The following is a 20334-nucleotide window of genomic DNA, read 5'->3' on the forward strand; positions in this document are numbered from 1 at the left end:
GACTTCTCAGAAAATCACACTTTTGACCTACCAAATTAACTCCGATTTGGTTCCAAAAGGTCTCTTTTGAAATGAAGACATCCCCTACAAATCCTCAGAAGGAATCTTCCTCAAAATATGCTATGTTGACCTCCCAAATACTCAAAACGTCCAGAAATGTCAATTTGAGAAAGCTGCGCGCTGGACCTTAATTTTATCACCACGGTCAAACGGCTTGGTAGAAAAATTTGGAATTTTGACACAATCATCTTAAAAGGTACACGAACACCCTCCAATTAGAATTACTCCAAAATTCATCCGTTTGATCACTTTTTGCTCCAAAAGAAATCAAATGTCCTACATTAAGAATATAAATGAAGGTATCCAAATTCTACCAAAATAACAAATAAATTAATACTAAGAATAGAGTAAAATATATAATAAAATATTGACTCATCACTAGCTACTTCCTGATCGTGATAAATAGTTCCAATAGCACTGCTTTCACTAATTACTCATATCCCAAATCCAAAAAGAAGTTGTATCGTGGTCGTTATGTAACATCTCTTCAGAAGAAAGATTCGAATCCATGTTTCCCCTTCCGATCTCAAATGCTCCATCCATAGCTAGATCATCATCATCATAAATACCACTTCCCCAATAGCTTGCTGATCCATAGCCTCCCACTTTAGTACCAGACACCTCCCCACCAACTTGCTCATTGATTACAAGTGCACCATTGTTGTGATCAATCTGATTGACCTTGTCTAGCTCCATATAGATCCAATCCACTACACTGACAACACCACTATCATTTGAGGGACAATCATCTAATAAAGCACATGATGTTCCCTTAGCCAAAAAATCAGAAACATTATTTTGCTCATAAACACACAGTGTTTAATCTTGATCTTGATCATTGTCTGCCCCTGATTTCTTATCCACAAACCCTAATCCCAAATCAGTACTCATCAACTTCCTTTTTCATTGCTAGCAGTAGCAGGCCACTTCATATTCTTAACCTTTTTATTTGAGTGATCAGAGATTGTGAGGCATTTCTCAGTAATTTGTATAAATGATTCTTCTTGGTTAACCACTTTGGACAAAATAGCAGTCATCTTATCTTGCAAACACTTGCTTTGCCTCACAAGCTTTCTCACTTTATCTGAATTAGGGGCCATGTGTTTGATCAAAGCAGCCAAGGCACTCACTTTCCATGCCTTTTTAAGATCGTGGGGCTTCCGATAAGGAGGAGCGCCATGCTCTACAGAAATCCCTTGGTCCCCCCACCACATCTCCTCCCCCGTGGGCCACCAAGGAGGAGCCCAGCGGGAACCTCCGCTGTGGCGGCATGCAGTGCTGCATCAGAGCAGAAAGAAGAGACCCCAAAGTAGTGTCTTGCAGTTCATGAAGCAAATGAGCATAAGAGCCATGATCCAACTCACCTTGTTCAAAAATCAGAGCTGGCAGATGCTCGGATATTGCAATGGGGGCGTTTTGGTCAAATCTCACTTTGTCTTTCCACCACTTTCTTAAGCTAACAGAGGAGCCCGTCATTGGTTTTCCCTTCTCAGGCACAATCCCATACACAAAGCCCTTTGCTTTGCATACCTCCATGATTTTCACCATGTATTTCAGTATCGAATCTTGGGATCTTGCCATTTTCTTTCGACAAGACACTTCTTGCTTTGCCAACAACTTCTTCATCTTCACGGTCTTCTTCGTCCTCAATGATATTTCCACTCTTTGAGCTTTTATAAGCGAATACGATGCTTCCACATTCGCTTCTTGAGCTCTTCGTAGCTGATGTGATCTTCAGCTGCTTCCTCATCTTCTACAGCTATCCCAACCCTTACAGTATCAACTTCTCCATCGAACTCTACCATAGTTGAAATATTCGCGTCTCTATTGATATGAAGACTCTGTAACTAAGTTAAGTCCATATTTTAACAACCATGTCCAATGGCGGTGAGAAACGAACTTGCCAAATTTAGAAACAACAATGTGAAAGCTTGAGGACAAGATTGGCTTTAACGAGGTTGAGGGAAAATTTTGGAGGAGTCTGAAAATTTCAAGGAATTACGTGAGATTCTGAAGTAACAAGCTAATGGAGGGGTGGTGCCGTACGTGGTGGATCTGTGTGTAGGTACAGTCAATTTGTGTGTGTGTACATATATATATATATATATATATATATTTTTTTTTTTTTCAAATATAAGTTTGCATGCATGTGGGACGCATGGTGTATCCATGGTTACCAAATTTGATTGACGAGCTAAGATACTTATCCATTCCAAGATATATAAGTTGTCACTCCAACTTGAATGAATTAAATAATCTTCTACATTTTTCATTCGTGTTGTAGAGTTGTTTTTAGGCCAATTTCAGATTCTGTGGATGTGGAATAGTACGTAGGGCAAGTTTTGATGAAATAATTAAATTTAAGGCCTACGACGACATTGTGATTTGTGGCGACGAAAGCAAGCTGCATCATCCTGTTCAATCTTCAATTTCAAAGATTGAGACCATACATGAGTAAGAAATCGCTATGTACGCTAAGAAACGAAAATTATGGTGTTTGCCGTTTGGTTTGGAGACAGGAATATATATATACTGGTAGGAAAAACAAACATGGTGTTTGCTGCATCATCCTGTAACTTCTCCACATTTTACACACTAATCGAATTTCAAACATGATATTCACTGGTAGGAAAAACAGCTTATGAAATGATACTTTGTGCGATGACAAAAATTTTGTCGCTTGAAGTGTGTTTGTGCAACGAAATTAGGAATTCGTCACGCAAATGTTGAAAACTTTACGCGATGAAGGATTTTGTCACGCAAGGTATCTTTGCTCAATGAACCAAACCCTTCGTCGTGCAAAGTCCTTCAGGTAAACGCAGGTGAGAAGTTTTTTGGCACCAAATCATCGTGCAACAAAGAATTTCCCATGTAAAGATTTTCGTCACGCAAAGGGAATCTGAAATGGTCGGTGCGCATTGAAGTCATCATATTTACTGTGTACTTACGAAGGGTTCATCGCACAAGGTTTTAGGACCAAGGTGCGCAACCAAATGTTTGTTGTATGTATAAATAGCACAAGTGGCGAAGCCAGGAATTGACAGAGGGAGAGGTGAAAATTAAATGAGTAAAAGCAGTGGCAAAGTGAGGTGTTCTATGATTGGTTACTGCCATGTGCACTTCAGAGTTTGACATTCATATACCGAACAACATTCACAGTGAATACATTCATTTTCTTTGAGTATTTTTCTCCCAACAACCTGATAACAATTCAATGCACATATATTTTCACAAATATAGTAGAAGTTGCCAAACCTGGTGCAGAAGATCCTGAACATAGTAGTGAATTGCATAATCTTGTCTTCATTTTCTAAAATACTAGGCTGAAAGTGTTCCTTCATCGGTCACATTCGCTTGGTGGAGAAGTTAGCATCACATTTCACCACCACACCACCACACTTATCTTGTTTGCCCAACCGAGCTCGGTAATGAGTTAGAACGTCCACATAAATCAAACAATGTAGTTAGCTCAGTAGTTACTCGACGTGCGCACTACGTAGGCTTTATAATTTCTAGGATCATCATTTTGACACGCCAGTGGGATCAAGTGCTAAAAAATGACGAAGTCCATGACCATTGAAACCCGCTTTATCAAGAAGAAAACAACAACGAGGAAAACATCGACAAATCAGACATCTACAAACCTGGAAATGTGCCATATAGCATAGAACTAGCACATGATCTTCCCGCTTCCGTCACGCCAGATTTGCGGCATACCAAAAGGTGAAAATAAATCTTGGCGACCAAAAATTAACTGTGACGGCTATCACAATGACTACTAAGCGTACCAATTTTAGACCTCCAGAAAGACTGGTCAAGGAAGACAACGACGAGGACAATGAGGCCTCGAATGTACTTCCTAAAACCTTTATTCGGCCCAGGCTTGCCAAACACACCAGACTTCTTGAACTTACATTCGAGCGTGAGCTTGGTCTACTTAGTCTCAAACAAGATACAGCAAATCAATACCACGAGGGGTTAAAGCAGACTCATAAGGAAACAAATCGCTTATTGGTAGCATTATTCACTGAGATTCGACAGACCAGATTGGATGCCACTGGAAAGAAACATGCACCGTGTGAGGGTCTTGGCTTCGTTCATGCAAGAAAAATACCCTGGCGCTGGCAAGAAAAATATTCACTAAGAACATGCGCTGGCAATAAAACTACCCTTAATTAAGGAGTTTTTGTCATTTTAGTCCTTATTTAACAAAATTTTCACGGAATGATCAAAATAATTGATGATGGATAAATTCAAGGATCATTTCTATTAATTTTAAATCTTACGAACCAATGTTATTAGGTATGCCATTTGAATGACTATTTTAACTAAAAAGCCATCAATATATCATTTACTCGTGCATAATATTCTTTTCAGTGTTATCACATTCTAGAAATCATTGTCAATCTTGGGCCAATTATGGCACATCTATTATCTCTCTGTAAGAAAAATCGCATATGAAAGCAATAGAAAGCGAAGACAGATAGCAATAAAAGCTTTTAATAATACAGGCGCCAAGTATAGAGTGACGTCAAAAGGTTACCATGACAAGATTGTAAAGGAAAATTAAAAGCACTTGCAAAATGTACCAATTGTTATTTTCTATTTTCTTAAACATGGAAAGAATGCTTTGGCATCTACATTGTAGTGTTTACTAAACAAACAAGAACATTTTTGCTAAACTTTGCTTCTTTTTCTTTTTTCTTTTTGCCTTTATCTTTGTTCTAAGACTAAAGCGCCATGAGTGAGGGCCGCATGAACGGCCTCTTTATACTATTCACCTCAAAATAGACTCATCTGTAAATAGATGGATATTTTAGCCAACAAAAAGAAGAGTAATTTACACCAGCAACTTTAGCAAATAGATAAACGGTTCTTAATACGTTTATCGAATCCATCCATTTGATTTTATATAATTTAATCACTAAACGATCTTTGTTGATTTTTTTTTTATAGAGATAATCTTTACAAAGTGTTTATAATATGAATGATTTTAATCATAAGCATAAAGTTCCGTAAATTGATCACGATTAAAGAGGAACTCCTCCAAAACCATAAAAGAGTCAAGTTAATTCCAGTTTACATGGCATAGGTACACTGTTAATTCAAGTTAATACAATATTATGTGGAAAGAAACTTACATATGTTGTTATATTATTAACACGAAACATGATGATGACGATGTACTATGTACCATATAAATCTTTCTCCAAAATTGTCAAACAACCCTACCTTATCTTTAAGGGTTAAATAAAAATAACACCATTATCACCCTTGATCTGTTTTTGGCTTCTGGAATGAACACTGCCGATGCACATTTTCATGCAAATTATGTCCACTTTGCATCTTTGGGCATGCTAAAGTACCACTACAGCTATCATGCCCTTTTAACAAGACAATTCACTATAAACAGATTACTATTCAATATTCATAAAGAATAATAAATAGATTTACTACACATAAAAATAAATAAATAGATTAGTATTCAATATCATACCCTTTTGAAAGATTAATATTTAATTACTTTATAGATTTTGTATATGCTGGAATATTTCATAAATTCATCCATGAATATCCATGGCATGCCTAGTCTGAACACAAAAAAGTGATAAAGAAGAAAAAGAATATTCCACTGAGTGACCTTGCATGTTCTCCTGCGAGCTCTTCACATTCCTCCCTCCTCCAACTCCATAGATTTTTAAAGCAGTTCCAGCGTGGTGGAGGCCTCCTAGGGTTATCCACTCAGTGAACAATAATTGCCTTTAATAAACAGTAATCGTCTTTTACATCTTTATCTCTACACTGAATAGCCCTAGCAATTAACAATAAAATAATACAAAATAATTTTATTTGTAATTTTGGATAAAATTTTTAATCGTTTTCGTTACGTCACGTGTCATTATTTGAAAAAACAATAGCAATAAAATATTAGTATTTTTTTTATTTATAAAATAATACAAAATAATTTTATTTGTAATTTCGGATAAGATTTTTAATCGTTCTTGTTGCGCCACGTATCATTATCCGAAAAGACAATTATTGGTGATGGATTTCTTTTTAATCGTTCTCGTTGCGCCACGTGTCATTATCCAAAAAGTAGGTAATGTAAATTTGGGTATAGTACAAACAAATAAAAAATATATTGTTACCTGATCCGATAAATTTTCCCCACTGCGAAGATTACCACTAGCTGGTGCCAAGGCGTCTCTCCACGTACTTGCTGAGTAGTCTCCAATGACTGGACAAAGATTCTTTGGTTCTTTTCCCATCAATTTTCTCAAGATAATTGGTATGAATTAGACCCCACATTTCTCTCAACTGCATCTCGCATTACTCGAAATCAGATCATGAGTAACTTCAACCTAGCTAGTACACAACGTAACATCTTCAATAAGTGTCTAATTCGTACCTGCATCATTAGTCATTTTCTTGGAAAAATATTGGATTGAAACTTTGAGAGAAAGATAGGTATGTATAGAAAAGTAAATATATAAAAGTATGAAATTGGATTGAAACTTTGACAAAACATGAAATTGTGGTGTAAGGTAGAAAATATGAAATTGTTGGAAAAAAATTGGATTGAAACTTTGACAAGATATGAAATTGGGGTGTAAGTAGAAAATAATGAGAAGGTATTTACAGAAAAGTAAAATCAAAATTTTTTTTATTTTTCAAAATTTTTTTTCTGATTTTTAATAATTTTTTACATTTTTAAATTTTTTTTATTCACCTAATTAATCTATACCGTTGGATTTAAACAAATTTGAATTCCAACACTCCAGATTGTGCCACGTGGCACAACGGTAACATTTCTGATTTTTTAACTGTTTTTTTTAATTTTTAAAGTCGAATAACGTGGATTGCTGATCTCATATCCAACGGCTAATATTAAATAAGGTTTTTTAATTTTTATTATCGTTGGAAATCCAACGGGTGTGGGGAAGCCATGTGGCTCCCCAACGGTAACAAAAAAATTAGTGCATCATGGGTCCCTTTTTTGACTTTCTATCCCCTGACACGCACCCACGCACGCTTGAAAGCCACGTGCCTGATAGAAAAAAATTAAAACAAGCGTCTGACGTCAGCTAACGTCAGACTCACCTCAGGCGCTCGGCCCTACTTGGGCTCCCTTGCCTGCCAACCCTGGACTTCCTCCCTTAGGTAATCAGGCCCTATGCTGAAGCCTATCCATCAAGCAATTGCTCCCACTGGAGCTGCTCTTATACACACAAACTCCAATTTTGAGAAATATAAATAAATAAAAGGCTTATTCCATTTACGCCTTTTAAGTTTGAGCTAATTTTTAAAATGGTTAATGTGGTTTTAATTTTATCATATTATACTATGAGATTTTTAGGTCGTATGAATTTAGATATGGCTTACAAATTAGTCCATACAAGGGCCTTAAGCTCAACATATCATCCATTTAATGAATTATCAAGCAATTAATTAAACTGTAGATATCAATTGATATAATTCTAATACTTTGCCATTCAATACTAGTATTCATTATCACTTACAAATAAGAGGTCTTAGGCTCGAATCTCGTGAATGACTAATTTGATACCAAATTAGATTGCCCATTGTATAGCTTCACCGAACTCTCTCCTCACTCTAGTGTAAAATATATTGTGTACTAAAAAAAAACAAAATTCCAATACCTTAAAATGTCATATGATATTTGTTCAAAATTTAAAGATTGTAAAATGTGGTTAACTCATAAATAAAAGTATCCATAATTTCCTCACATATGTTTTATCTTTTTTGAATGCAGAAAGAAAAAGAATGTTATTTTCCCGATTTTAAGGAGCAATTATGTCATCTGAACCACCATTTCCATGGAAAGGGATCCATCTCTTTCCACTAAATCCACTTAGTTTGGGATCCGGACCGTTAAATTTTGATTCAACGTTACAATTATTATGACTTTTAAAATGCTCCCTATTTGTAGCCGTTTGATCAAATTTCAACAGTCCGGATCTCGGACTAAGTAGATTTGGTGGAAAGGGATCTAGAAAGGATCTCATACTGGACTCAACTTTATTCTTTTCTAACAAGCACCAATTATATATGTTTAAAGCAATATTTGTCCGCAATGCAATGCATATTCAACCTCCCCGCCTGATATGTACAATTTACATGAAACAAATTTATTTTATTTATGAAATTAATCTAATAATGCATTAGCATTTGAAAAACTTTCACTTTATAATCTCTTATTAGATTGAGAAAAACACGTGATAGTAAATATATATAATGTAAGTCATTCTCCTTACGTACTCACAATACAAAAACTCTTAGTTTTTATTCTTCAATTAATTCTAATTCTACACCCAAAAGGAAAAAAAAGTATCATTTTTCCTCACTATCCTAAACCTTGGTGTATGCTCACCATACACTTAATAATTTGTTACGTGTCATTTCATTTAACTTTGGTTAATTTTTTATTTTTTTTTTAAATTGCAAAAGTAATATTTAATGTGAAAGTTAACTAAAGTTAGATAAAAGAACACGTGATAGATGATTAGGTGCATGGAGATGAGAGATTTTTCAGTGTGACCAAAATACAGAGTGGTAGATCACGTGTTACCATACAAATGGTGGTATATGTGTGTTAAAAAGTTAATAATTTAAAAAATAAAAATTTTCACCACTTATATAAAAACACATGATGTATTACCTGTGTTTCAGTCACACTAAAAACTTTCTCTAAGAGAGCTTAGTTACAGTAATGAGAAAAATGCTAAAAAAAAAGAAAAAAAATAAAAACAGAAAAAGGTGGAAGGGTTTTTCCCATAGGTTACAAGAAATCAGACACACTCTACGAGGGCCTTTGCTCACTTGCTCACCTCTTCTACTCTATGGCCGACTACACTGTACTGCACCAGTCACCAGATTCCCCTCGCTCTCTCTCCTTTCTCTTCTCTCTCTGTTTTTCCTTTTCACATTTTCTTCACCTTTGTCCATTCGTTCAGAGGACCCTCCACCAGTAAAAGCCCTCTGAGACGCGCAGTTTCTATTTTTCCTTTATTTTTTTTCTTAATTTCTGTGTGTATATGTGTGGAGGAGTGAGCCTTTGGCATTCATTGCATTCAAGCAGTTGGGGTTTGAAGTTTTCCGTTAATGGCTTCTCTTTGATGACCCCCAACCACTCCAACACGTTGCCGCTGCTGCAGCTGCTCTCTTCCTTCCTTTCCTTTCCTTTCCTTGTAAGAAAACAACTACTCCTCTCCTTCTCTGACACCTCTCTGCGCTTTTTACTCTCAGCGATTTTCCCCCACTGGGTTTTTCATTTACTGCAAAACCCACATTTTCTTTTGGGTTTTGGGGTTTGAAGGGAGGGTTTTTCTCCGTTTATTCACAGATTTATTGAAAAGTTGAGCTCTTTGTGCTTCCGGTGTAATGGGTTCTCTTTCCTTTTAAAAGGTCTTGTTTGGTTGCTGAGAAAATGAGCGTTGTTTCGTTGCTGAGAAAATGAGCGTTCTTTCGTGAACTGGGTCCCCATATTTTCCGTCAAAAATGGGTGCTACCAACTCTAAAATCGAGAAGGACGAAGCTCTGCGGCTGTGCAGAGAGCGTAAGAGATTCATCAAGCAAGCAATCGATTCGAGGTATGCTTTAGCAGCTTCTCATGTATCTTACACCAACTCTCTTAGAAACATTGGCATTGCCCTCCGCCGTTACGCCGAGGCTGAGGTGTTGATAGAGTCGTCCCTCTCCACCTCAGACAAGACCCCTTCGCACTCCTCCTACCCCTCTCCCTCGCCTTCGCCTTTGGCCGACGCTTCGGACTCGCCTATGCGCAATGAGAGGCTGGTTTTGCCTCCTGCGGTGAGGTTGAGCTATATGAGGTCAGGGGGTGGTGCAGCTGTGACTGTAAGGTTCAATCCGGTTAGCAGTAGTTATGTGGATGAGGATATTTCATTGCCGCCGCCTCCTCCTCCTCTGCCGGATGAAGATTCGTCTTGGGATTATTTTGATCCTGTTGATGAGAGTGAGAGCTTTAGGTTTGTGGGAAATAGTGGAGTGGATGTGAATTTTGATGATATCAAAGGGTGGAGACAGGGGAGGAGTGAAGAAGCTAGTCATGGTGTGGAGGAGAGGGGTAGATGGGCAAAGGTTGGAATAGATGGAGGTAATGAACATTATGAAGTTTCTGGTAATTCAGTGAATCGAAACGATAGTAGTGTAGATGGTAATGCGAATTCGCTAAACTCGGGAGTTGATGGGTCTCTGCAAACAGGCAATGGTGAAGGGAGACAGTCAGTTGAGGGACGTAATGCCAATGGCGGAGCTAGAAGTTTGACAGGCAAAGTTGGAGTTGAACAGTCTGGACCTTCTGGTTCAAAGAGGGAGAAGGACTTTTGTGCAGAAAGAGAGGACCCTTCAGAGTTTATTACTCACAGAGCTAAAGATTTTCTTTCGAGCATAAAGGATATCGAGAACCGCTTTTTTAGAGCTGCAGAATCAGGAAAAGAGGTCTCCAGGATGCTTGAGTCAAACAAAATAAGGGTTGGGTATTCGGAGGCGAAAGGTAAACTTTTTTATGTTGGTTGAAGAATGTTTCATGTCTATTGATAATTTTAGTTGTCTGATTTTTTTTCTTCTTGTTCTTGCTTGATAAACTCTATGACTATTGAGTATTGTATTGTAGGCACATCATCTGCTTCGGCTTTTTTCGTGGCTTTCCAGCTCGTTTTCTGCCCTGGAAAGACTGTACTTGTTTCTCATGGTAAGTTGTTGCAATTGGTAAATCGCAACCTAATTACCAGTCCAGTAAGTAATTTAGGTTTTGGACATGGATACATCTTTAACAATTGCAAGAATTTCCTTATTCCTATACTGACTTATGTAACTTTGTAGGCTGAGGTCTTTTCCCTTGACTTGTCACTTTTTGGTTTTGTTGAATCCTAGTAATCCTTTGATCAGTCGAACGTCTTTTATGTTAAGACTAGAAGTTGTATCTCTGGCACAATGATCAGATAAACACAGTTCATCCATTTAATTTTGTGATATATGTATTCTGCGTGAAAGCATTCAAATTTGTTCTGTGGCATTTATTGTGGAATCAGCTGGCTCACTTTAGTTACACGCATCATTTGCATCACAAATGAAGCCGCACTCAACTGGGTACCACTCTTTCCCAGAATGATTAGAATCTCCCTTTCTGACCATAAGATCTGTGATCGTAATGTTTTGTAGATGCTGCTCAACATGGAACAAAAATTATTACTTGGAAGCGCTCAACATCTTCGAGGTCATCCTCATCAAGGAATCCTCTTGCCACAGCATCAAAAGATGATGCCGACGACAGTGGCAGTGATTTTATTGAAGAGTTTTGCATGATTGCCGGAAGTCATTCCTCCACTCTGGAGAGACTATATGCCTGGGAAAGAAAACTCTATGACGAAGTAAAGGTACTTTTGTTGAAGCCCTGCAGTATTTTTATTGTATAGATGCATGTTTTATTGTATCTATTGATTTCTATAATCTATTTTCGCATTCTTTTATACGAACTTTCTTGTGATCTGCTTACCCTGATTCAAGCATCAGATAATCTTCTTATGTGCCTTTAAATGCTCATGAATTTGATCTATAACCTCGTAGTTTAAAACCATGAATATAAACTGCAAGCTTCTAGTCATGGGGATATGGAGTAGGTATTGCGGGAAACATCAATTTGTAATTGTATTTTGTGAACCGTATTTCTCTCTAACATTAAATACAGGAGAAAAGATAGTGATAAAGTTTGTGTATTATGCTTTTTGTTTTATAGTGTTTTTGTTTAATCATCTCGTCATTTTTATTTTGGTTCTTGTAGGCAAGTGAATCTATCAGGAAGGTGTATGACCGGAAGTGTGATCAACTTAGGAATCAATTTGCAAAGGATTGTAGCAGTCAAGTTATTGATAAAACCCGGGCGATAGTGAAGGATCTACATTCACGAATAAGAGTGGCAATACATGCTGTTGATTCAATATCAAAGCGGATTGAGAAAATGAGAGATGAAGAATTGTATCCACAACTCTTGGAACTTACTCAGGGGTAAGTAGGATCACGTTGTTCTCGTAACTGAGACATTGAAAAAAAAAAACTCCAATAACCACAAGATTATCTTCCGACTCTTCAAATTCATATTATTTGTTTCAAAGCATCACTAACCTTGGATTGATGAATGGTGTTTTTGTGTAGATTGATGGGAATGTGGAAGGCCATGCTTGAATGCCATCATGCGCAATATATAACCATCTCACTGGCATATCATTCAAAGAGCTCAACACCTTCCCAAGGAGATTCCCGTAGGCAGATAATGGCTCAACTTTTGGATGAGATTGAATGTTTCGGCCTAAGCTTTGCAAATTGGATCAACAGCCATACGTCATATGTGGAAGCTCTCAATGGTTGGCTGCAAAACTGCATCATGCAACCACGGGAGCGTACCAAAAGCAGAAGGCCATTTTCCCCCCGTCGAGCTGTAGCCCCACCTATATTTGTTCTCTTTCGAGATTGGGCAGCTGGGATCAGAGCACTGCCTTCTAACGAACTTACTGATGCAATCAGAACCTTCTTATCAGATCTGCGTCATTTGATGGAAAAACAAGCAGTCACACAGAAAAACCAGGGGACAGCTGAATCAGCTGATGCAAACAACGGAGAAGCAGAGAACAAAGCAGAAAACAGTGAAGAATCATCTCCAAACTTGAGTTGCATGCATGCAAGCTTGGCAAGGGTTCTCGAGAGACTCACTAAATTTTCGGAGGCATCACTGAAGATGTATGAAGATATCAGATACAAAAGTGAAGTAGCTCGAATTGCATATCTCAACGGCAGGCCTGTTAGATACTGAGTTTATGTAATTATAAACATATAATAATCTCTTGAATTTGTGACCGGATACAGGTTTGTAAAGTTGAATTGTTGCAAATAGCTTTGGGGAGGAAAAAGTACCAAGTTTTTGGGCAGTGCGTTCAATTTTACAACTGAATTAGCACGAGTTTTCAGCCAATATTTAGTATGTTTTTCTCGGCGATTGGCTTTATTAGTATACCATCTAGTCTCTGATGATACTTCAATTTTTTTGGGGTCCCATTCTCTTGATCACTAGGTGACTTAAGAATCTCGATTCATGGTCGCCCAACCTTGAATTTTATGTCAAGGGGTGTGATTTAAACATTAAAGTACATTCACTCATACTTTACCCTTGATCTCAAATTCAAGAGAACATGAATTTCTCGGTCACTAGGTGATCAAGAGAACATTTTGTCGTTTTTGACCTCTTTATGGGGTATCAAGAACCACAGCCAAATCCAAAAGAACCCGAAAAAGGAAAAACTGTTGAGTGACTAAGGGTGAGTGACCATGCATCTCTTGCCAAAGTTATGGGAAATTGGGCTTACTAGCCATTTTACAAATACACCAACCAAAATTAGTCATGCTCTCAAAACGCAATCCCTATTAGCCCTCTTTGAAGAAAATAATCTCAAGTTTAAAATCTCTTACTAAAAAATTGTGTTCATAATGTATTAATAATCTATCAGTATTGTGTCGAAAATGTATTCATACTATGTCGTGTCGATAATATACTAACTTGAGAATATTTTCGCCAAAAAAGACTAGTAGAGAACGGATTTTGAGAGCAGAACTGGTTTTAATTTTTGATTGGTGGGTTTGCAAAAGGGCTACTTCGCAAGTTAATGAATTCACGATTTACAGGACATATTTTAGCACACAAACACGGCATAACATTTGTATCAAGAACGAATTGCCTTTTGAACAAGACATGCTGTTCAATAATTTTACAAAACTACTACATCATATACCCGCATTGTGAGAGCTATCATCCACTTTTTCCCTACCAACTCCCACCCTTCGATTTTTGTACAACAACAAAAAAACCTTATCCCACTAAGAAGGGTCAGCTATATGAATCAACGCCATTGCGCTCGGTTTTGTGTCTAAATACAATTTTTTTAAAGCAAATAATATTTTCGAAACTTAAAGTAAGAAAAACATGAACTCCCTTTCCTGCTTTATTTTTCTTAAAAAGGAACAAGATCGGTGGGAATTAAAATCCGACATAGTGTGTGTAGTGTGAGTAGGCATCTGACTGCATTGCAATCGGGGCTCTTGTAACATAATCTGGAATGTCAAATGTGTCTACAAGTTCCCTTGCAATATTTCTCACCTGAAAACTCAGGTACTCCATCAGTTTGTGAATTGCCTGCACAAACAGAAACGAGAATTCAGTCGAATTTGAATTTTTACGGCATTTCCTCAAAGCCATGCAGGATGGATTCAATGTTACTACTATCGTATTCGGGCTTAAATACGTTTTCCATAATCCTGCGTCAAAGTGATAGCATAAACCGTAGAATTACAGGAAATATTTCTTCTTTTCATGCTTCATAGGAATACCTTAGCTTTGTTTGGTGCGACATAATCAACATTACGATAGGTTCCTATGTCTTTCCAAATGCGCTCCAAGGCATAAAGATCACAGACGAGTTTCAGAGCAGCTCGAGAACTTGGATCCGGACACCTGGCAAATAAATACCCCATTTTAGAAACTCAAAATCATAATGGAAAGAAATGAATGAAAGTAACAGAGATCTAAGAATTACTTCTGGACAGCTTCAACAAACTTGGCAAGGATGACAGACTCAATGTGGGACTCTGCAAGAGTCAAAAGGTGATTTAAGCATCGATTCCATGCACCAAAACTGCCAAGAGTTTTGGAATGCTTGCGCAGTCTTACAGCGACACTTTGAAGTAATCGAGAAGTTCGGTACTGCCAGAGGAAAATTATGCGACAAGAGTTTCAGTTTTGTTATATACACTAAGACAGGATTTTGATCATAAAACCAAGTAAAAACTCACTCTGAAAGCATCCAACTGGAACTTAGGATCTCGCAAATGGTCTTCACTGTCCCATCGAGCAGTCACTGGATTTGGCTGAGACAGATATGAGTTCATGGACTCTCTGAGGTAGCTCCATGTGACTGTGAGTGTTCCGCCTTGAAATTTCTCCTTATATTGCTTCAACAGATCACCAGCAACCTGCGTCACCAGTGAAAACTAGTGTGTAATTGCTTATGGCAAATGTATTTCATCTCTTGTTCTAACACTTCATGCTCAAATGGTTTGGGCACCCAATATGTTCTATCCTATAAAAATTCCAGATCATAAAATAAAATAGAAAATTCCAAGCGAGGGCGTAGAGAATGTGATTTGTTCAGAACCTGTTGTAGGAGCACTGTATTGTCCCCTTCAAACGTCTGAAAAATGTCATGGTCATTCCTCAAGCTACCAAAGCGGTTGACAGAAGCATACCCATGGCCTCCACAAGCTTCCCTGCAGATACTCAATGACTTTGCTGTATATGCCGTCACATAAGCCTTGAGCCCTGCTGAAAGGGAATGGATGTCACCAACCAATTGTTCATCATGAGACTTTTTCATCTCTGAATATTTCTCCACCAAATGCGACGTGGCAAAATGGAATGCATAAGTTGAAGCCAGCATTGGCATTAACTTGTGTTGTTGGGACTGATAATCAAGAATACTGACTTCAGGTTGCTTGGAAGGACCAAACTGCTGTCGCAGTAGAGAGTATCGGATTGCAATTGTGGCAGCGACCTTAAGGACACTAACTGAAGAATATGCAAGACCAACCCTCCCACCTACAAGTTCCCCTAGAGTGGCAGCAAATCTTTTATTTATAGATGGTAAGCTACTTGTGTATTTCCCATCCCGGGAGACATCTCCGAATCGATTAAGAAGATTATCACGAGGGATTCTCACTGACCGGAATCTTAATGCTCCATTGTCTACCCCATTCAGACCCACCTTGTGGCCACAATCCTGTATCTCAATCCCTGGAAGAGTTTGGTGGGTCTTCAAATCCCTTATTGGCACAATGAAGGCATGGACACCCATATCAGTAATACCTTTTGTGTCATGAGTCGGCAACATCAGCTTAGCAAAAACAGTAGCAAACTTTCCATGAACGGCAGCGTTGCCAATCCACCATTTGATCGCCCCATCATTGGGTGTGTCGATTATAAATTCATCTGTGATTGGATCAAAAGTTGCCACTGTTTGTAGACCTTGAACATTTGAGCCTTAGGCACAGAAAACGGAATAATTAAAACAGTTAAGATATGAATTCTAGATTTAGTAATACACAGCAGTACCTGAGAAATAAAAAGCATAAAATGAAAAACAACAAAGAAAATCTGAATCAAAAGATGATAGAGAATCACAATGAACCAGTCTCTTCTTAAAAAAGTTAAAGGGTGGTGGTATCCACCAATGTTATAAAATGCGATGGCGAAGCCAAGGCGTTTGATGGATAGCCCCACCTAGTCAAATGCCTTGAGGCGTAAGGCACCTCCTCATGGGACCTAAAATTATTAATATATACATATATTAATATTATATATATATATATATATAATCTAATCAACAACAGAGTCAAAATCAAACATTATAGAGGAAAAAACAACAATCAATAAAAAAATTTCTTCACTGCAGGTGAGAAACCTTAACCTTAAATGAAAAAAGCCCCAGCTAATGCCTCGACCACAACTAGGCAAGTTTAAGCTTACTCCCGCTGGGCAGAGGCATTTTCTTCACTGCACCGCCTAGGCACGCCTCAAGGCTCATTTTTACAACTCTGGACACCCCTTTTTACCTTTCACACACACCTCTCAATTTTCGGCCATCGGATTGAATGAATTGAAGAGGATCAAGGGGCAAAAATTTACAGGGGGTGCGTGGGAGGTAAAAAAAGGTTGTGTGGGTAGCACCAGTGCACCACCCAAATTAAAATGGATAACTATCACCAATAAATCAAAGATTCAAAAGTGGATGGGCGTTCGTTGTTATAAATATTTCAGCACCCTGTCTATATCGACTCTGACACTCCAAACAAAGTAACTAACAAGTTACCAAGATAAATCTTGGAAAACTATCTTCATAATCATGCCTAATAAAAGTTTCTCATTGGATGGCTTATTGAACATGATTCGACCTTCTCATGATAATACTATTAATTAAGAATTACAATCTGTGGTTTCACGAAAATAAAATTTGTAAAAAGTACTTGCTTTTAAATGTCTATATATATGTGTGTGGGGCACACCAACCATTCCACAAAATCACACAATGAATGTATGGATAAACTTATAATGTCCCAGCATTAAGCATCGCTGTAATATCAGCTTAGGCAAAAGCAAGGAAACAAGTAAAAGAATGGGAGTAGCAGAACAGCTCACCATGATGCAGTTCGGTCATAGCAAAACAACCTGGATACTCCAGATTGTCGATACCATCAAAATACATATCCTTGTGCTTTTTAGTTCCTAAGTTAAGTACAGAACCTCCCCAAAGGCTGCACAAGTAATAAAAAAATCAGTGCACGACAAGATACATGATGTAAAGCTAGTGCAATTAGGCATCATGCTACGTTTCAGGCACACAAGCACTGGAGAAAAGAGGCCCCATAACAAGTCTTTGTCAATTTAAGAGCCATGTAATTACATCATTTGAATCCAAAGCACCAAATATCAGCAATAAAGCATGTGATATTTGAACAATGACGAACTCTGCAGGCCTTCCACTTTAATGGAACTTTCTGCCTTTCAAAATCCATTGCAGTTCTCGTATTCAAAGCCAAAATTATAATAGAATTTCTACCTTTCAATTTTTCTGTAACCTTCCCCATCTCAGAACGTTAAAATTGCAAAACAGAACATGGATTGTATAACAAGTTTCTCATCACATGAAAATTATATTAATTGCCCCTTGTTCAAGATCTTTCTGTATGGTTTCAAATTGTTCATAAAATTTTCTTTTTCTGTTATATTCCCAATCTTGACGCAGTCCACCTTAAGCCCGTTCTATTAACTTATATTTTAAACGCCCTCCCTCAGAAAGGGCATCCAACATGTGAACTATATGTAATAAATAGGGAAAGACAGAGCAATAGGAAAATTTGAGCACCAGAATTCCTCTCCCTAGCATGAAAAGTTTTGTTGAGTAATCACGACCCCAAATTATAAGAATTTTTAGTGTGGTCCAACACTCTCGTTTTAGTCCAACAGTTTTGTTCATAGACATGGCATAGCACTTCAAAATAACAAGCTAACTCATCCAACTCCAATTTATTGGTCGAAATCCTTGTCAACCTCTTCCTCCTTTTGTTGGAACCAACAATGTAAAGGGATTTCACATTTGGTGACAAGCCATTAACTAAACACAACACCTAACAAAGGGCAACGAATAGGGTTACTGATACAAATTCGGTGCCCTTTATACTAAAATTTTCATGATGTAACTGCATTCGTCAGTGGTGCGAATACAATTGTAAGAGTACACCGAAACATGAACATCTACACAGCAACAATTCTGTATCTATTTACATCTCTAATGCTCATATCTTTCTACCGCAGTGTGAATGCATCTGTATGCACATATTTGAGGCCCGTCTTATGGAGCAGTAACAAATTAATTAGTGCAGTACCAATCAAATCATAAGCAATTACAATTTACAACACATATACACCATATATAATGATACAACCTACAAAGAACCAAAGCCATTCGATTCAAGGGTTAAATGATTTCGTGAAATCAAACAATCAAACAACACAAAACCACCGTCAAAAACACCCTCAATTCCCTAAAATTCCCACCCAAACTTAATACACAAAGCGATCAGCATCCAAAAAATGCCACAAAAATCAATGAAAAAAGATGAGAGTAGTACTGTAGTAGTGGTAATCAATCACCTGTACTGCACCCCCATCTTAATCGCGAGAGACATGTCGACGCTGCCAACGGCCTCCAAAATAGCGAAGTACTTAGCCGGTTCATCAACGATGTACCTGAAAGGCCTGATCCCGGCCTCTCTCACCAACCCAACGAGCTGCTTCATACAAAGCTCCCGGTGGTCGTCCTTCAAAATCTCCACCGGCGTCTGAAGCTCCGGCCTCTTGTTGAAGTAATCCAACACTCTGTCCTGGATTTCCCGGTGTTTTCCTCTCATGTAGTTTGAGAGGCTGCTCGTGTCCACCGTCAGCTTCGCCGCCTTGGCGCACTCCACCAGCCCAAGCTGCTGAGCGGTGTCGTTTTGGAGATGTCGATGATTAGGTGTCAGGTGTAAAGACAGCCGTTGGATGCGGCGGCTGACGGCCTGGGATTCATCCCCCGCCGTTGGATCTGGTTGTGGACTCTGCATCTTTTTTTTTTTTCTTTATTGATATCGGAGACGGAGAAATTAGGAGGAGGTCGGCTAGTTCGTTTACTAATACGGCAATAGGTGATGACGTGGAGAAAGGTTACTTGTACGGGAAGTTGGCAGTTGGCATTGGCCCGCATTTCAAATATATAAGTCTTTAAAGGAAATGATTCTTATTTTTTACCACTTTTTGATCATTAGATTTAATTTTAATGAAATTTTATGATTGAGATTAAATTATAAGCCACAAAATCTCAATAAAAGGATTTCATAAAAGCCAAATCTAACGGTTAAGAGGATATTCCCATTTTTTTTTAAAAATAGAGATCACTTCCCTTAAAGGCTTCACATATATATATATATATATATGGAGTTTTAATGGAAATGATCTAACACTATTCATTCTTAATTAAAAATATATTTTGAGTATGTAAAGTCCATAATGGGTAAAACATTTGTTTTATTTACTCTTATGTCATTATTTCATTATTGTAGCGGGATTTACAATAATATTGATATTTCTATCTAGAATTACATGATGCTATTCAATTTATGCTAATTTGTTACCAGCTCTTCATGATTCCATCATGTTGTCAATGTTATGCAGCTCTTCTTCTATCAAATTGTTACAGTACTGTTCATCAACTTCTACGAGCTCTGCAACTCTTTCTCTATCTTTTTTCATCTTGTACTACATGTCTGTTGTTTCTCCTTTGAAAATTTTAGGCTTCTAGTAGGGCTAATGACTGATTTTTGTCTCACTGTAAATATGCATTTCTTCTTCTTCAGATACTAGTAACATATCATACGTAAAATCTTCAAACTTATCTAAGGCTAACATTTGAATCCCTCGAAATTTTAGAATATTTTTGTAAGAAGGAGTCCACTTATATGGGGAGATAGAGGATATTCTAAAGGTTTTGTCATTAATCATGGTTATATGTTTAACTTTCTCTTTATGCATATGTACATATTAATCTGAAAGACGACTGATAAAACTTATACAAATTTCTTTCCACTGTTCTAGATAATCTT

General features: G+C 37.6%; 3 protein-coding genes across 4 annotated transcripts; 1 reads left to right on the forward strand and 2 right to left on the reverse strand.

Moving 5' to 3' along the window:
- Nucleotides 1-486: 486 nt before the first annotated feature.
- LOC103956176 (putative ETHYLENE INSENSITIVE 3-like 4 protein) lies at nucleotides 487-2375 on the reverse strand. The gene is given in 5 exon segments (XM_009368123.2): nucleotides 487-965; nucleotides 968-1305; nucleotides 1307-1681; nucleotides 1683-1721; nucleotides 1723-2375. Coding segments are annotated over 5 exon segments (1374 nt in total). The 5' UTR covers nucleotides 1866-2375.
- Nucleotides 2376-8858: 6483 nt separating this feature from the next.
- On the forward strand, nucleotides 8859-13022 carry LOC103956149 (protein ALTERED PHOSPHATE STARVATION RESPONSE 1). 2 transcript variants are annotated; one of them, XM_048581932.1, is made up of 6 exons: nucleotides 8859-9269; nucleotides 9487-10594; nucleotides 10715-10792; nucleotides 11263-11477; nucleotides 11882-12105; nucleotides 12253-13022. In XM_048581932.1, the coding sequence occupies exons 2-6, from the start codon at nucleotides 9580-9582 to the stop codon at nucleotides 12905-12907; spliced, it is 2187 nt and encodes a 728-aa protein (XP_048437889.1). In that variant the 5' UTR covers nucleotides 8859-9269; nucleotides 9487-9579; the 3' UTR covers nucleotides 12908-13022. The 2 variants fall into 2 exon arrangements, with proteins under 2 accessions (XP_048437889.1, XP_009366362.1); XM_009368087.3 differs by having other exon boundaries at nucleotides 8859-10594.
- A 757-nt stretch (nucleotides 13023-13779) lies between these two features.
- LOC103956148 (acyl-coenzyme A oxidase 2, peroxisomal) lies at nucleotides 13780-19362 on the reverse strand. The gene is made up of 7 exons (XM_009368086.3): nucleotides 18851-19362; nucleotides 17336-17451; nucleotides 15300-16180; nucleotides 14938-15117; nucleotides 14682-14848; nucleotides 14476-14599; nucleotides 13780-14281 (listed from the first exon to the last, which is right to left on the reverse strand). The coding sequence occupies exons 1-7, from the start codon at nucleotides 19297-19299 to the stop codon at nucleotides 14126-14128; spliced, it is 2073 nt and encodes a 690-aa protein (XP_009366361.1). The 5' UTR covers nucleotides 19300-19362; the 3' UTR covers nucleotides 13780-14125.
- Nucleotides 19363-20334: the final 972 nt, after the last annotated feature.

Source organism: the organism of the source record quoted next, unplaced genomic scaffold (assembly GCF_019419815.1).
Source record: "Pyrus x bretschneideri cultivar Hongxiangsu unplaced genomic scaffold, Pyrus_bretschneideri_v1 Contig18, whole genome shotgun sequence".
Classification (NCBI taxonomy): domain Eukaryota; kingdom Viridiplantae; phylum Streptophyta; class Magnoliopsida; order Rosales; family Rosaceae; genus Pyrus; species Pyrus x bretschneideri.

What these genes read in the sequence shown, in the direction of transcription:
- LOC103956149 (XM_009368087.3), top strand. Translation starts at nt 9,580, where the DNA reads ATGGGTGCTACCAACTCTAAAATCGAGAAGGACGAAGCTCTGCGGCTG. An exon ending in TGGGTATTCGGAGGCGAAAG is followed by an intron (nt 10,595 to 10,714) that starts GTAAACTTTTTT and finishes ATTGTATTGTAG; the next exon opens with GCACATCATCTGCTTCGGCT. An exon ending in GACTGTACTTGTTTCTCATG is followed by an intron (nt 10,793 to 11,262) that starts GTAAGTTGTTGC and finishes AATGTTTTGTAG; the next exon opens with ATGCTGCTCAACATGGAACA.
- LOC103956148 (XM_009368086.3), bottom strand. Translation starts at nt 19,299, where the DNA reads ATGCAGAGTCCACAACCAGATCCAACGGCGGGGGATGAATCCCAGGCC. An exon ending in AAGATGGGGGTGCAGTACAG is followed by an intron (nt 17,452 to 18,850) that starts GTGATTGATTAC and finishes TTACTTGTGCAG; the next exon opens with CCTTTGGGGAGGTTCTGTAC. An exon ending in ATACAGTGCTCCTACAACAG is followed by an intron (nt 15,118 to 15,299) that starts GTTCTGAACAAA and finishes CTGGTGACGCAG; the next exon opens with GTTGCTGGTGATCTGTTGAA.